Below are 16,137 nucleotides of genomic sequence, written 5' to 3' on the forward strand. Positions count from 1 at the left end.
TAAAGTAATTCTGCAAAAGGTAACAACTCCTCTTTTTTCCACCTCCTAGTCATCTTTTACATCTTGACTGTAACAATTCTTGGTCTCAGTATATAATAATGAAACCAAATCAGTCCAGTAATCCACTGTGCAGCTGAAGAATAAAAGGAGAATTGGGGGAAAAGAAATGACTCCGATAAATCAGCAGAAATTAATGGCATATCATTGATATTCATCCAAAAGCTCGGTAAAAACAGGATAATGATCCAATACAAGCAAAATGGAATTACAGGCCCCAGCCTGACAGTTTTAGCCTCCTAAAAAACACACCAGCACTGCTCAGACTCTCCTCCGTGGATTCTTAATATCTGAAGGTTTGCAGGAGCAAATCTAAGTCTCTCGGCCTCCGCCAACAACCCACGTGCAGCCTTTGGTCTAAGAACACTGTGGAGCACTACGGAGGCAGAGAGGTGGACAAAAAGGAAGAGGTAGATGAACAGAGAGTGAAGTAAAGAAATGCTCCACAGGTCATAAGATCTACACCTTTTAAATTCTCTGTACAAAACCCCCAAAAACGCTCCCATTTTTTAAAATCACCCAGCTGCTCTCTCTCTTGTAACATTTGTTAAATCTTTCAACTTTCAATCTTCCAGAAGAAGTTCAAGCTACATCCACACTAATACGTTTCATTTTAAAACGGCGTTTTTCATTAAAAATCTCCGTCTACACTAAACGCGCCTGTAACACTATATCACGCTGATATATCGCATACAACGTGAACAAGTGTGCCAGTGTAAACAGGAAGCAGAGGGCCGGTAGCTTCAGGAAAATACTCCAGAGCAACAAAGCCAACTGCAAGAAGCTTTTCTGCTTGGACAAATGAGGCGAGACGGCTTCTGAACGTAACACAAGAGACTGTCGCAGTTTCCAAGCTTCTCCCTGTACTGTTCACATTCATGCACAGGGTCTACTACAACCTAGCTTGATTGGAAGTGGGCTCTCCATTACAAACCACACTCTTTGTGTCTTTCCAAACTTTGTGCATGTTTGGATTTTTAAAATTGGCTCATAATTAAGTTACATTACTGCTTTTGTTGAAAGTACAAATAACAGAATGACACGTGGCTGCTTTTTGTAGTGTTTTAAATGCCTAAATAAACTGAACTCTGATTAGTTCCTGATTAGTATTGCAAGTTCCAGCTTATGTCTGACCAATCAGAAGGTACCTCATCATACCCTGCTGCCTAATTTACAGACCCGTTAACAGCCAAATGTGTGTGTGAACCTGGGCTATAGACTGGAGGTCGTTGAATGACGGAGCATGACCCACTACAGCCTTGCTGTGTGGATGTTCATCGCACATGTAGTAAAAACTACACTTTTTAAAACAAAAACATCAGTGTGGATGTACTCGCGGCACGCATCGATCACCAAAAAAAAAAACAAAAAAAACAAACCCGTCTTCAAAACAATACACGACTTATTTTCTATAAAGCTAAAATGCAACGCTAATTTTTTTGTGAGTGTTTTTCATTGTTTCTCCCAAACACAAAAAATTATGCTATTTAAAACAAACAAACAAACAAAAAAACAAAAACAAAAGCCTTTCAAATTAAAAGCACAGCCAACAGATTAATCTGTTCTCGTTTGTGTGTTAGAGCTGTAGTGTGAAGGTGAATTAACGAGGAAATACAACCTCACTATTAAAAGCCGGTGAGTGAGTCGTTATAGTTATCCATACATAGAAATGCTCACACTGACATATACACACGCACACAGACACACTACATATAGATACAGCCTGAGAATGTGTGATGGTAGAAACACCTGAAGAATCATAATTGCACCAGACTTTGTTCTGTCCTCTAAATCGTTTATGTACAAGAGCGGCTTGTTTTTGCTGAAGTAGCAGATGCTTTGTTCCAGTGTGTAGTGACTACTCTGTTTACGAATCCAATTGCTTGGATCAATGTCGGCGACAGACAGACGTGTGTGTAAAACTACTGAAAAGAGGAGAAAATGTAAAAGCATATACAAGCTACACACACAGTTTGTATGTGAGTGTCTGGCTGCAACACACACTGTGATGTGATGATAGCGTGGTGAGCGCTAACAGTGTCTAAACCAAATGAAGCTCACTACAGCGTGCATCCCCCCCCCAACCCCGTGTCTGTCTGTCCAGATTCAGCACCCTAATAACCAGAACCACCTGCGTCAGCCATCCATCCCTCTGTCGCTCCATTGCTTAATCTGTCCATCCAGAGTCCTCCACTGAGTCTTCGTGCCTCCCTCCTCTGTGGGATCTTCAGGTCTCTTCTTCCCCAGGGGACAGATGGACAGACGGGATGGGTGTAGCGCTTGGCGTAGCTGCGGACGGCTAGACTAGAATAGACTGAGTCTGGGCTTGGCAAAGCTAAAGCTAGGCTAGTCTAGCATACGGCTAAGCTGACGCCAGGCTGGTCGAGGCTAGGCTACCTACTAAAGAGCGAGTGGAGTTGATGCTGATGGCTGTAACACTGGCTGCTGCGAGGCGACTCGGTGCGATCCATCACCACCTGAAACCAACCAGCCACGTCTACGTCGAGCACCTCGTAACGCCGAATGAAACTATGCTCCTAAAATGGAGGAGAAAAGATAAATATTGCATTTACCTACAGTTGTGCTGTGAGTAATTTAAAAGATCTGGGTCGACCATTAGAAAAAAAGGCGACTCACCAGCAGCTGATGGTATTTTGGCCTTTTTCTGTGATCCTTTGTGAGGCTATAGAGAGATAAATGCATTTTACGCAAATTTTTAATGAACTTAGCATCAATGTTATTTCTATTGCACATTTTGTTACAGGAAAATTAGGCATGTGTTTTACAGAAGTACACAAGAGATCAGAAAGACTGAAATACAAGACAAATAACAACAAAACACCCATTTAAATATACACAAACTGCACACACATTCGTGCACACAGATGAATTATAAGCCTGAGAGAACAGAAACATTTACTTTTAATGTGGACACAGCTGTCCAGTCATCACCCTGATCACATGATGGCTCTAGAGTGGACTGCTGTCAGTGAGCACCAGCTTTACAGTGGAATTTTCACTCACCAGTCTTTGACAAAGGACTGGAAGTCGAGGGAGAAACCCATGCCGAGAGGCAGAAGAGGAGGGTCCTCCTGCAGCACTTTGGTCAGAACCTCAAAGTCTGTCTTGCAGTTCTTGTAGGGAAACTGTCCTGTAGCCAACTCCACCTGGAAGAACCACAAGCAACCTGTTAATGCCCTCAAGTGATCTACAAGTAGAAACAAAAACATTTCTGTCACTTTGTACTTTGGTTTTTGAGCCCAAGAGTGAACTTTTAGATTACAGTTTGTGTCAACGAATACGCAACTCCAACCGTTCCTATCTGGTTATAACAAACTATACTCAATTTTAAAAAAAAACAAAAACATGATAAGTAATAAGACAGAGAATCTATAAATTTTAAACATCACAGGTCAAATTTATGCACTCGTGTTGTGTTGCAACGTATTTGCTAATCTAAATGGTTGGACATGAACAATTTTAGTTTGCGCGCACACACAAAATGCTACACGCTGGTCTACACTACTTGTAATCTGACCTACTTAACTCCCAGTATTCGCAGCCACTAGAAACCGATGCAGTTATGACCACACTCGTTAAAAATGTTAGTCGATTTGCGACATGCCGTTATTACCACATCTTATCGCTGCATCACCTCATGCATCACAGCTGCACATTCAAACAGCTGTTTTAATGTGAATGGATCTGCCGTTCGGTTCTTATTTTGCAACTGTCTTTCAGTGTCATCGATGTAAATATTACGACCAAGGGCACAGACTGAAATGACAGACTTACCAGAGAGATGCCGAGGCTCCACACGTCTGCCCGGATGTCATAGTCAGGTTTGGTGGGATCTGGAGGGTCTATTCTTTCAGGCTGCAAGAACGAGAAAAAAAAAGAAAACAACAAAAAAAAAGAAAAAGAAAGAAAAGAACAGGCAACACTAAGGTTAGCTGTCCCGAGAGTGTGCATTGTGTGGAGTGGGATTTCTGCAAGCACAGCCTCATAAACACTCAAAGTTTGAACACGTTCAAGTCTTGTGCTTTATCTTACACCATCGTGACAGTCACCACTAAACCTGCTCTGTGGTTCCCTCACTTAGTTTGTAGTCAGTTCGTTTATACTTGATTTATTAAAATCTTCTACTCTCACCAAGTTATCCTGCATAGCACTGTCCACAACAAAGCAGCAATAACAGGTTATCAGGGTTGAATTCTAAGACACCCGAAAATTAAAGTAAACTAATGAGACTACCCTCGTTTGGGGATCTCCTCCCAGATCTGGTTCAGGGCATCACTCAGCTCCAGGACAGCCTGAGGTGAAGCCTGGTGGCATCAGACTCAAATGTAACATAACTAATTAACTGAAACTAATTAACAACCGTCTCGGCTACTTAACTGACCAGATCAATATCACAGAAGCTTAACCGACTCGATGCTAAAGTGTGTCTACAAGTTTTTAAGCAGTGTACACACATCCCCTTAACGGCTAGACTGTGTGTATGTGTGTTTTCACTTACTGCCATGTAGGCAGCACAGCCGGCGCTGCGGGTCTTGGCCTTGGAGTCGACGAGGCGTCCGCTGATGCCGAAGTCGCACAGTTTAATCTGACCTTTAGCGTCTAACAGGATGTTAGAGGGTTTGACGTCCCGGTGGATAACGCCGTGTTTCTCTTTCAGGTACAGCAACGCTTTCACTATCTACATAGGACACACACACACACACACACACACAGATTGTAAGAACAAAAACGAACATAGGAGCAGAGTGGTTTGTGTGTGTTCCTGCCACTTACTGCCACCGTCATCTTTCCGAGGATTCGCTCTGGGATGGGACCCTGGATTCTCTTCTTTAGCTTCTCAGCACAAGTTCCCATCAGCTCCATGGCGATGAATACATCCGTCTGCACACATACACACAAACACACAGTTAGTAGCTAAGGTCTGGGAGCTTGGGAGTTCACTAAAATAAGAGTCAAAAACACCCTGGGTGCAGATATATAAAATAAACCTGGGGCTGCACTGTTACAGTACTATAATTTTATTGCTGTGATTACAAACAGTTAAGTATTTTGGGAACACCCACGTTGGTCACTATGGCGCCGTAGCACTGGATGATGTAAGGGCAGTCATGACTCTTCAGCACCACGTCCAGGTCCATCAAGATCCGCTTGTTCTCGTCTTTGTTTCCTGTGCGACGCATTTGCTGGTGACACACAGACAACGTAAATGAACACAGGCACTACTCCGAGTGTAGGCTTTAATAAAACAATGCCTCCCCTGGTGCTTTGACTGACTGCCTTATTATTAAACATCCCAGAAGGGCTACAATTAAATGATCTCATTAATAGCGGGTTTGTTATATGGGGCTGTAACTGCTCCTCTGTTGGTAAACTATTCACAATTAAAGTACAAAGGAAAATTAAAACAGTGAGACTACACTGAGCAGAGCCTTGAGTGCCTTCAATCTCTGGCTCTCTGTTTGGATTTAGTCCCAGTATTTTGATTATGGTACCTGAAGTTAGAGAATGTGTGTTCCCATCATCTACTATGAGCAGACAAACACGTCTGGACTACAGTTAGTCCAAAAAATACTCACATTAAGAAGCGCAGTTTTATTCAAATTGCAAAAACCAAGATTAATAAAATATAGGCGTTCATACAATAAAGGACAAAGTAACTGAGCTGGGATCCACATTTCAGCCGGCCAGCCATCCAAGAAAAGGAAATACAAATAAACGTGTCCATGTGAGTGTTCACAGCATCTAAGCTAAGTCGCCATAACGCTGTGGTTTCAATCTAGTCCAAAAACTTCTGAGAAGCAGGGGTATCTGCGCTGCAGCAGAACCATGTACGATTGTGTTTAGCGTGCAGATATTTTCCACGGTTTACAAGCACAAACACGACTGCAGCTGAGGAGTCGCCACAGCGGGTAGCGCCACGTTATTTAACTTGGCTGATTTTTATGCCGGATGTCTCCTCCTGGGGGTCGAAGCAGGGATCTTTCACGAATCACTACATTTCCTGCCTCTGTCATTAACATTATAAATTTCACACAGTTTGATAATGTCATGAAAAATCTATTTTTATCTGCAGCTGCAAACACTTTAAAGACGGCTGATATTTGAGAGCCAGTATCAGTAATTTCCTGCGCCTCTAACTTTCTGACAATGGGGAACAAAACGAATGAGTACAACTACATTATGAAGTGATGTGATGAACCAGGCGTGTCCATCCATCTATCCTGATCCGGGGCTGGGTCCCAGCTTCACTCTTCACCCGAACCCCTTTATGAGTAAAAACCTTGACGTTGAGGTGAAAGTCACCAGGATTCAAACTTGTCTGAGATTTTACACATACGTACGTACATACATACATACATAATGGTAAGAATTTCAAAATCCTACATCGCCTCGTTCTCCATTTATTGCATTATTATCATCAAGTCTTGCAAAGACAAATGCAATATTTGTGTGTATAGTGTTTAATTTTGATCAGTTTTGAATTTTTTTGGCTTGTTTTTTCTTTTTTGCCCATTTTAAAAAACAAACAAACAAAACAACTATCTTACTTTGACCGCAATGACATGGCCCGTCTTCTTGAATCGCACTTTGAAGACTTGTCCACAAGTCCCGCTGCCGATCTCCCCCTCGCTGAACAGGTCTGTTACCTCTGCTGGATACCGCTGAAACAACATTTCAGACTCTGTGTTTCAAGTATTTTAGTGATTCAAATGTTAAAACAATACAAATACAAACTCTTTAACAACCTGAAGACTTTCTGCATCATGCAGCAACAGTGAACTGCTCTGTGATACTTAAGAACAAACGCTTGGATCTGTGGATCAGCCAAGGCTAAAGAATAGCAGCACACAGTGAGAAGGCGTAATTGCCTTGCTTTGTTAAAAATAAGTCACTGTTGACTGTGCTGCAGTGAGTGACAGCTCACTGAGTGCATTATGTAGCAGAGCCTTTGGGCTAATGAGAAGAAGAACAAACAATCTGGAGAGCAGTAATGAGTCACATAATTTTCTCAAGCATCTTCAAACTCCGACTGGCACTCGGTATGAAACTAGACCTGAAGGCTGGAAGAGGGAGAAAAAACACACAAACTAAACAAGGCCAGACATTGTTCAGCAAACAGCAGACATGCCAAGGTTGTTGCTGGTGTGCATGATGCTCTGTTTGCTGTCTGTGCACTGCCCAAGAACATGCTGGACGTGGACCCGATTTAACACTGTTCTCTGTGCTTATTTATTTATTTATTAGGTGGACCTCTTCAACTGCTCCTTCATGACATTTCTAATCAGCCAATCACATGGCAGCACTTAGGAATGTAAACATGCTCAAGACAACCTGCCGAAGTTCAAACTGAGCATCAGAATGGAGAATTAGGTGGATTTTGAACATGGCATGGTTTTGGATGCCAGACAGGCCCTGTGACATTACAGACCACATCAAATCATCTCAAATTGGTTTCTTTCAGTGTACTCAAACGACCTCCAGAGTCACAAGGTCTCAATAGAGGACCTCTGGGATATTGTGGAGATTTACATCACAGACCTGCAGCTGACAAATCTGCAGCAAATGTGTGACGCTGTCACGTCAACATGGACCAAAATCTTGAAGGTTTCCAGCACCTTGTTGACTAAGAGCACGTCTTTGGACTGTGGGAGGAAGCCGGAGAACCCGGAGAGAGCGTGCGTACAAACACACACCATGTAACCTGTAAGTATACCGCACCGCAACTAACAAATACGTCTGGCTTAATTTCTGTATATTATTAGCCAGTTATACCACCCTGACCTCACCTGATCTCAGAGGCTAAACGGGTTTGGGCTTGGTTCCTATTGGAAGTGGGAATACCAGGTGCTGGAAGCTGTCGTAGAGCAAATTATCTACTACTTGGAAGGTTTGCAGTTTGATCCCTGCCTATTCCAGTCTGCATGACAAAGCATCTTTGGTAAACACGTTGGGAGTAAGTGTGTGTAGACTCAGATGTAGAAAAATGTGCTTACGTGAATGAGACACACCGATTAAAGTGCTATGAGCACTCAAGTAGAGTACTTGAGTGCTATATAAAAACCAGTCCATTTACTATTTATTATTTTCCTACTTTCTTTGTAGTACAACTAACCAGGCCCGTTAACAGGATATAAATCTTTGGGGGGAAAAGAGGTCACAATTATAGCTTGATTCACGCCTGAGTGCCAGACGCTATTTTTAAAAACATATATTTTTTTATTGTTTTGGAAGAAGATTGAGCGTTGAGGTTTGGTTGCACAGACAGCGTTTGCTAAAAAGCGTCAGCTCACAGAGACACAAAGCAAAAGCCACATCACGTCTGCGTCCTCATTCTTAGTTTCACTTCTGTAACTACAACGTCTCTCACCTGCCCGTCGATCTTCAAATAACCCGTCTGTTTCATGATCTCCTGCAATTTCTGGTCAATCTCTGCACTGCAGGGGAGGCGGAGGACAAAAAGGAAAAGAAATCAGTGTCAGGAAATGCAACAGGAAGTGCGTACAACCTACGCTGCCAGATGAGAGACCTGACTCATAAATGGAGTGGATTACTGAGCGTCTCTTTCACCCACACTCTGCATGTAGATCCATAACACACAACACAGAGTGTGCATCTACTCTCTGTGTTCCTTCTTTGTCTTACAAATTAATGGGAGTACTGGGATACTCCCAGAAAGGTTACTGATTTTTTAATCAAAACCATTACCATTTATTATAGGACCACGAGGACACAGTAAAACCTGTAAATGCTTTTTTTCCTTGTAATCAGAACAGAACATGCTTAAAATGTGAACGCACTTCTCTAGGCTCTTCTGTAGGCCATACGGAGGCGTGGGCAGGGTTAGCATGTGTCGTGGGCGGCTGGGGTACGGGTGGTGCTGGGGCGAGCTCTCTGAAGATGACGAACGGCTGCCTCCATCGTTAGCCAGGGGCAGCTGGAGCGCTGGGGGAGAGGGGATATGAAAAATTAGACCCTGAAAGGAGAAGATGGATGATGATGGTACTGTTGCTTAAAGGGATGGTAGCTACTTAAAGCTGCTGACCACCAGTAAAGAAGGCGATAATGTGGCGTTTTTAATGGTATTCTGACTGTTCTCTGCACAATAAAAGAAAGATATGATGCTTGCTGAGGTCAAAGAGTTTGCTCATTACATCGCTATAACCTAGATCCTGCACATTATTTAGCCATTACTGGAACTTGTTTTTTTTCTTTCCCCTCCTCTTTGAGTGTTACAGCTTTGTTTTGGTTCCGCTGATGTCCTGACCAAACGTTAAAACAAACAGGACGGTTATCTCAGAGCACTATTCTCAGACAGAGAGAAACTGCACAGATTTAATGCACAGTTTGGGAGTCACAGTTTGTTTTTAAGAGGAAAACTACAAGTTCATTACAACACGGGTTTCATTTTTACTGCTTCAGGCCGCGATTTTGAATATGAAAGTATTTTACTCATTACAGATCTTAGAACGAAGCGATCTAGCGGGAAACAGTACAAGCACAAACCCCTGCACCAAAAGAGGCTGTTAATTAGCCTGCGCTGCAAAGGAAAACCTGAACCAGGGGTTAACCCTGTAATGAGGAAGCACATATTTAATGTGTCCTTAGATTGCCAGCAATTTCAGATTTTATCAAGTACTGACTTATCTTAATTAGTGGTGCAACGGCTCACGGTTGATCCGTAATCCAAACCGATCCCACTCCACGGTTCGGCACGCACGTGATCCGAAGATTTGAAAAAGAAGGAGAAAAAAGAAAAAAAAAAGTATGTGTATGGTGTGCGTGGTGGGTCTGTCAAGCGATAGTTATGGCCAGTGCTAGCGGTCCAAGTGGAGGAGCAGAGAAGTTTTCGGTATTTAAGCAGCCCTTTGCTGCCCAATCCGACCGGGCTAAAGCTATTACAAAAGCTACTGGGGTGTTTAGCTGCAGACGGGAGGCCGTATTCCGTTGTGCAAAACAAGGGGTTTAAACTATGATGAACGTGCTTGAGCCACACTATGATGTCCTGTTCCAAGCATGTATGAGCAGGAAAAGTTTAAAGTTATGGCTGAACTGTCCCAGGCATCTTCTGTTGCCCTAACTACTACAACTGGGTGAACCTCCAGGGCAACGTAAGCTACGTGACCGTGACAGCTCATTATATCACAGCGAAGTGCGATATAATGAGCGGTGTGTATTATTCTAGGGTCTACCTTACAATATAAAGCGCCTTGAGGTAACTGTTGTTGTGATTTGGCGCTTTATAAATAAAATAAAATTGAATTGAGTGGTAGATACAAAGCCCTGTACTGCCCTATACTGTACCATAATTTTTTTTAAATAATTGTGTGGAATGAGACTAGAGTTGAATGTTTTTAAACAGGAAAAAAAAATACTTCAATAAGTAAATAATTAAATGTTCAATTTTTGTCTTTTTTCACTGATCCGAAAATTGATCCGATCCGTGACTTAAAACCGTGATCTGATCCGAACCGTGAGATTTTTGATCCGTTGCACCACTAATCTTAACCATAAAACCAACTGCAGGAAAGAAAACCTAAAACATGACCAAAAAAATAAATAAAAAAAAATAAGGCGACAGACTGTAGTATCAAATAAAAGAATTATTATTTAAATAAAGTCAGGCAGCATTATTTAGCTTTTCCTGGCTTGAAAGGGGGACTAAACACATGAATGATTAGTGAGAGCAAATACAAGTGAGAAGTCACATTTCATCTTATTTTTCTTTTGATAAATTTAAAAAACTGCAGACGATTTTACAATATTTTGGTTAAACTGTTAAAGCGCTGTAGGTGTGGTTTGGCTGCAAAGGAAATCAAGACGGTGAATACCAGATGCTTCTAGCCCTTTATAAAGATAAGTCCAAATCATGCATTCGAAGACATGTTAAAACGCCACCAGCCGTGTAATATCAGGTTCATATGCAAAACAAGCACAAACTCATCCTCAATAATAGACGTATTAAAGAATTTCAGGAAGAAACGATCTGCAGTAGTATTAGTACCGGTCATGCACCAAATTCTCAGACAGAAAGTCAGCAGCTGCAGTGACCACCCTGAACGTAAATATTATTACAGACAGGTTAACAGCAATCTCCCATCATCGTCTTAAAGGTTTGCAACCAGTATGCAACGTATCTCAAGGACCATGCAGTGTTGTTGTTAATACGATTTGGAGCTTTTTTGTAGAGAGCCAGCGGGCGTTTGGATCCGTGAGTCACCTGTATGAATGAAGCCTGTAAGGGGAGAACCAGTTAGTGAAGGAGAGGAGGGGGTTAGTGTAACAAGAAAGGAGGATTCAGGCGGTCTTTGGCACAAATTGCATCTCCACAGTTCGACTGGCTCCAGATGGACGGATGGGAGGATTGATGAGCAGACAGAGCGAGGGAAGGGAGAGACGCACAAACACAGATACTCGCAGGCACTGCTGCACCGCCTCCTGCTCACACAGTGCCGCTGCAAAAGGAAGGGGAGGGTGCCAGAAGATGAGAAAACACACAACATCAAACGATCCGATGTGAGAGAGACAGAAGAGATTCGGCCAAAACTGCATAGCACAGACTGAGGCTGGAAGTCAGACAGACAGTCACTCTTGGACAGGAAGGCAAGTCTTCAGTCGACACACAAAGAAAACAGCGAAGAGGGAGAGGGAGGCCGGAGTGCTCGCAGCACTCCTGCAGGCCGACCAGTGGGGATGCTGGATTAGAGACTGTGTCAAACAAAACACAACCCCCAAAAAACAAAACAAAAAAAACCCATCGTGCCGTGCAAAAAAGCCACATGCACCGTGATTCTCTGCCTCCAGCGAAACACAGGTTAATCATCCGACACATGTCCACACACACACAGTGAACATTAACACATACCAACACTTCCCTGCCACTGACACGCATTCACACAGAGGGAGGAGCAGAGATGGAAAGATGGAGGGATGATGTGAGTGTAGAGGAGGTGTAAATGACTGCTGGGATAAAATAACAGCGCTGGATTCATAAACAGGGATTAAACTGATTCAGCTGTAGGATGACCACACGAAGCAGGGACGCACCGATCCAGCTTTTCCAATTTATCTGTGCTAGCTCACTGTAAGAATCACAGGCTACTGTGCATAGCTCTCATTTACAGTTGTCCTTTCCTTCTCTCAGTCCAAACGCACCTCCTTTCACCGCTCCTCACAAACCCGTGTTGGATGCGGAGCTGTCAGGATACAAGTGAAGTGAAATGACAGTATGGAGTCGATCCCTGCTTTGAACTCACGTCAGGAAGAGTAATCCAGAGTAAAAGTCAACCCAATCAAATATGTGGAGCTACCCACCACCCCGTGTGAATAAGAGAGCTGCTGAAAGTTGCTTCAACAGAGACGACAGAAAACACGTTTCTTTGTATGAAGTCCAGGAAAAGCTTCCACACAAGTGTGAGACTAAACAATGATAACAATGGTTAGAGAGAAAAAAAAAGCATTGTCTTGTTGGATCACAGTATTATCACCATTATCCAATATTTAGATTGTATGATCGGCGCATCCTTATTGAGTAGGAAATAAAACTGGATGCTTATATGCTGGCCTGCTGATGGTAATCCATATCTTTCACATAAGTTACTTTTATGAGTTATTCAAAGTCTATTCTAGTCTGCCTAGACGATATAACCCCATATTAGGTGGTGGTCAGATTTAACACTAGCCATTTGTAAACACAGTATCATATTTCTCACCATAGCCCTATCCATTCAACCTCTAAATTAAACTGGATGTTAAGAGAAACGTGGAGAACGTCGTGGTATCGAGGTGTTTTTTAAGCTTTACTTGCAGGGCCAGAACGAAGAAAACTATTGAGAATGTGAGAAGCAGCCAAAGTTATTCTTGTCTTATAGGTCTAAAGAAGTGTGCATTTATACTAAAAACAAAAAACAAGAAAGAGAGAAGATGAAGGAAGAGGGAGTGGATGATGCAATGGAGGACAAAGGTGTTGGTAAGGTGGGGGGGTGCAGTGGCAGAGAGAGCGATGGACTGAATGATACCTGCACGCTGGGAAGGGGCTGGAGCAGGACTGAGCTGGATCACGATGACTAGACGGAGGAAAGAAAATACACACACACGCACATTAGTGCAGTGTTCTACGGAGACAATCGCACATCTTTTGCACACACAAATCATAAAAATCCCTCAAAAACAAACAAAAAAACCTCACCACACACACACATCACTCGCTCATTTCTTCACAACATAACTTGAGTGGTTTAAACTTAAATTGAACTTTTTCTTATTGTCTATTAATCTCATGAAGACTAAAATCAATTACATTGCACATTAATGAATCATAGTGTTTCTTATATTTTCTTTGGCACTCTTTTCCCAGGATTTAAAATAAGGCCACGTATTGAAGGTTCAAGAAAAAGTGGGTCAGTAGCTTACTGTGTCACTTCATATGAAACCAGGCAAATCTGAAAAAAGCTCCATCAATCAGCTGTTTTTTGTCCTTATACAGTAACTTTAGTGTATTTACTGAAACCATGCAAAATTTGACCGTCATTCAGTAAATACTCTGAGGTACAGGCCCTTAAGTACACATTGGTGGGTGATTTCACAATTTTCGCCTAAACCGGAAAACTGCAGTATTTAAACACTGGAGGAATCATATTTCGATATTTTGTCCAGATATTAGACTGGTGCATCCTAATTCTGTAGAAAAGAACATTTTATCTCCAGTCAGTACAGAGTGGGGATAACACTTATCTTGTTGTAGTTTTTAAACAGTTATTGTTGTTATTCAGTCAATTTTTATGTGACCATTGCCTGCATTTGTGACGCTATCAAGAAAATAAGGTGGATCAAAAAGCACAGAGGGCCTGTCGTGTTGGAAAAGTGTCATGATGGGTTTTGCATGGCTTCATTAGACATTAATGACGCCAAAGTTAAAAACAAGTGATTCTAATGGAGTCAATCAGACTTTTCATGTAATAACACAAGGTGGAAAAAAAGCCAATTTTGCACCTTTGCTGGCAATAAATCAAGCTCTAATCTCGCAGAAATGACCTTTATCACCAGGATTTGAATCCAAGGGAGCAGATTTTTAGGAGGTTGTAGACTTCAAATGAGATTTCAACAATAAGAAAAAACTTCGGATTTAACCCATTCACTCTCTTTGTGACAACATAATCAGCTTCATAACAAACAATTCAAATAACAGGAGGAAAAAGGTTTGTGGTCTCGAACCTAATGAACGGACAACAAGATCTGCAGGAAAAAAATGGGGTTCAGATTGCTAACACTTTGAAAGTCTGCTGGTAAGAATGTAAAGATAATGAAGAGCTTTGGTGTGTAAACCACAGCAGAGGCAGGCTGCAGACCTCCCTGCTGCTTGACTTTTCGCCCGAAAGGGCCCCAACATCACTGCTAACACCAGCTCCTGTGACACAGAGTGTTTGTCCACTAACACCCGTGGAACGCTTCATTCAATATATGTGCGACAAATCTCAATTTTCACAAGATTTGTTACGTCGCACCAGTGTTTGCCACAACAGCCAAGCCGTAACCTACGTTAAGTTAACGCATCCAGAGCTAGCGTTATTTAGCCTGCTCAAATTAGCATGTTTCGTCAAGATCAAAATGGCAACTAAAACAAAGTCTATGGCAAAAATCACGATCAAATGTACCGCTTGCAGGTTTTCAGAGTGTATAGATGCTCTGCGGCTGACTGGCAGGACCACAGCTTTTCATGCGCAAACTGAAACTGCATTACATTTTCTGACGCTGGGCCCCGCCACAGACTATCAGAGCGTCTGCTAGCCTGCTAGCTTAGCATGTTTGACAGGACAATCAAAACAGATTCAGGGACACGTCTACCGGCAAGATGTTTCGTAACATCGCTTCGGTTTGTATACTTTTCCTTTACGTTACTCACTACAGAAAATGTCCCACTTATTTAATTATTAATTTGGCAATAAAATAAGCGGGCCAGCCTGAGACTGTGTTTGTTTATGTAGCTAGCCTGTTAGCATGAAGGTAGCAGCAGCATAACAGCCCCGACTCCTTCACTCCGCTCCTCTCCTCTCCTCTCCCCCCGCTCTCCGGCCCCGCAGCTCCGATCTTTCCCCCTGCTATTCTGGCCGTTACCGACACCCCGGTCCTCCCCAGTGGACACTCACTCGGCCTCGGTCGTGACCGCTGTGGACTCATGTCGATGTTGAGGTCGATTCTCCGGCGAGCTTCTTCATTCTCCTGCTTTAGTTTCTCTTCGATTCGCGACAGCCTCTGTTCCAGCGACGACATCTTGAAAAATTGAGCACCATGTAGTTCCCAGCAGAGCTCTCGACTCCCCTCTCTGGCAGGCAGGCCAGCAGCACACTGACTGACTGACTGACTGACACACACATATACACACAACACACGCTGCAGTAACACGTGTGTCCTAAAGACCCACTGCCACACTCATTCTTTTTCCCCCATAGATTTTTGGTGCCCACCTAAAGAAAATCATAATTTATACCCTAATACTGCTAAAAACAAATATTCTTGGTAGCAATTACCAATTAATTACCCATTTTCAGGATTGGAAAAAAAACAGTTACTGGGCAGCAAGCAGAAATCAGAGTTTGTTTGCATTTTAGGACGTGCACAAAATGCACGTTTAGGTGTTAATTTCAGTATAATTTGTAGCAGCAAGACTGAGAGGGGAGGTTTAAAACTGGTAGTGAGACTAGACCGGGTTCGAGTCGAATGCTGCTGAACAGGTAGATTACACTAGGAGTTTATAGTATGTACAACATCCTCATTGTTACAGCAGTTGTTTTCAGTACTTCCACCCCTCTATGCATGAAATGAACATCAATCCAATCTAATATAAAGTGTTCAGAGTATCTTAGATATAAAAATCACACAATAAGGTTGTCTGTGAAGGTTCTCAGTCATCCAGGTCATCATAGTCAAAGGAGCTTGCAAAGAAAAGCGTCTGGACTTCTATAAGTTGCTTGAAGACGTTTCACCTCTCATCCGAGAAGCTTCTTCAGTTCTAAGGTCAAATGGTGGAGAGTCCCAGATATAAACCTAGTGGGAGTAACCCCC

The 16,137-nt window shown here is 42.6% G+C and overlaps 1 protein-coding gene across 2 annotated transcripts; it reads right to left on the reverse strand.

The window, feature by feature from the left end:
- Window positions 1-100: 100 nt before the first annotated feature.
- On the reverse strand, window positions 101-15,413 carry map2k7 (mitogen-activated protein kinase kinase 7). Of its 2 annotated transcripts, XM_082537963.1 has the most exons (12): window positions 15,222-15,413; window positions 13,095-13,142; window positions 8,877-9,021; window positions 8,447-8,513; window positions 6,627-6,740; window positions 5,142-5,261; window positions 4,852-4,959; window positions 4,577-4,756; window positions 3,853-3,933; window positions 3,082-3,224; window positions 2,695-2,740; window positions 101-2,594 (listed from the first exon to the last, which is right to left on the reverse strand). In XM_082537963.1, the coding sequence occupies exons 1-12, from the start codon at window positions 15,343-15,345 to the stop codon at window positions 2,451-2,453; spliced, it is 1,320 nt and encodes a 439-aa protein (XP_082394089.1). In that variant the 5' UTR covers window positions 15,346-15,413; the 3' UTR covers window positions 101-2,450. The 2 variants fall into 2 exon arrangements, with proteins under 2 accessions (XP_082394089.1, XP_082394090.1); XM_082537964.1 differs by lacking the exon at window positions 13,095-13,142.
- Between the last annotated feature and the right edge of the window lie 724 nt (window positions 15,414-16,137).

Source organism: Aulonocara stuartgranti (genome assembly GCF_965226115.1).
Source record: "Aulonocara stuartgranti genome assembly, chromosome: 6".
In the NCBI taxonomy this organism is placed as follows: Eukaryota; Metazoa; Chordata; class Actinopteri; order Cichliformes; family Cichlidae; genus Aulonocara; species Aulonocara stuartgranti.

Bases quoted from the DNA above. Each gene is read 5' to 3' on its own strand.
- map2k7 (XM_082537963.1), bottom strand. From the start codon at position 15,345: ATGTCGTCGCTGGAACAGAGGCTGTCGCGAATCGAAGAGAAACTAAAG. The intron at 9,022-13,094 runs GTATCATTCAGT...CCTCTCCCCCAG, and splicing joins AGCCCCTTCCCAGCGTGCAG to CGCTCCAGCTGCCCCTGGCT. The intron at 8,514-8,876 runs GTGCGTTCACAT...CCTCCCCTGCAG, and splicing joins CTACAGAAGAGCCTAGAGAA to TGCAGAGATTGACCAGAAAT.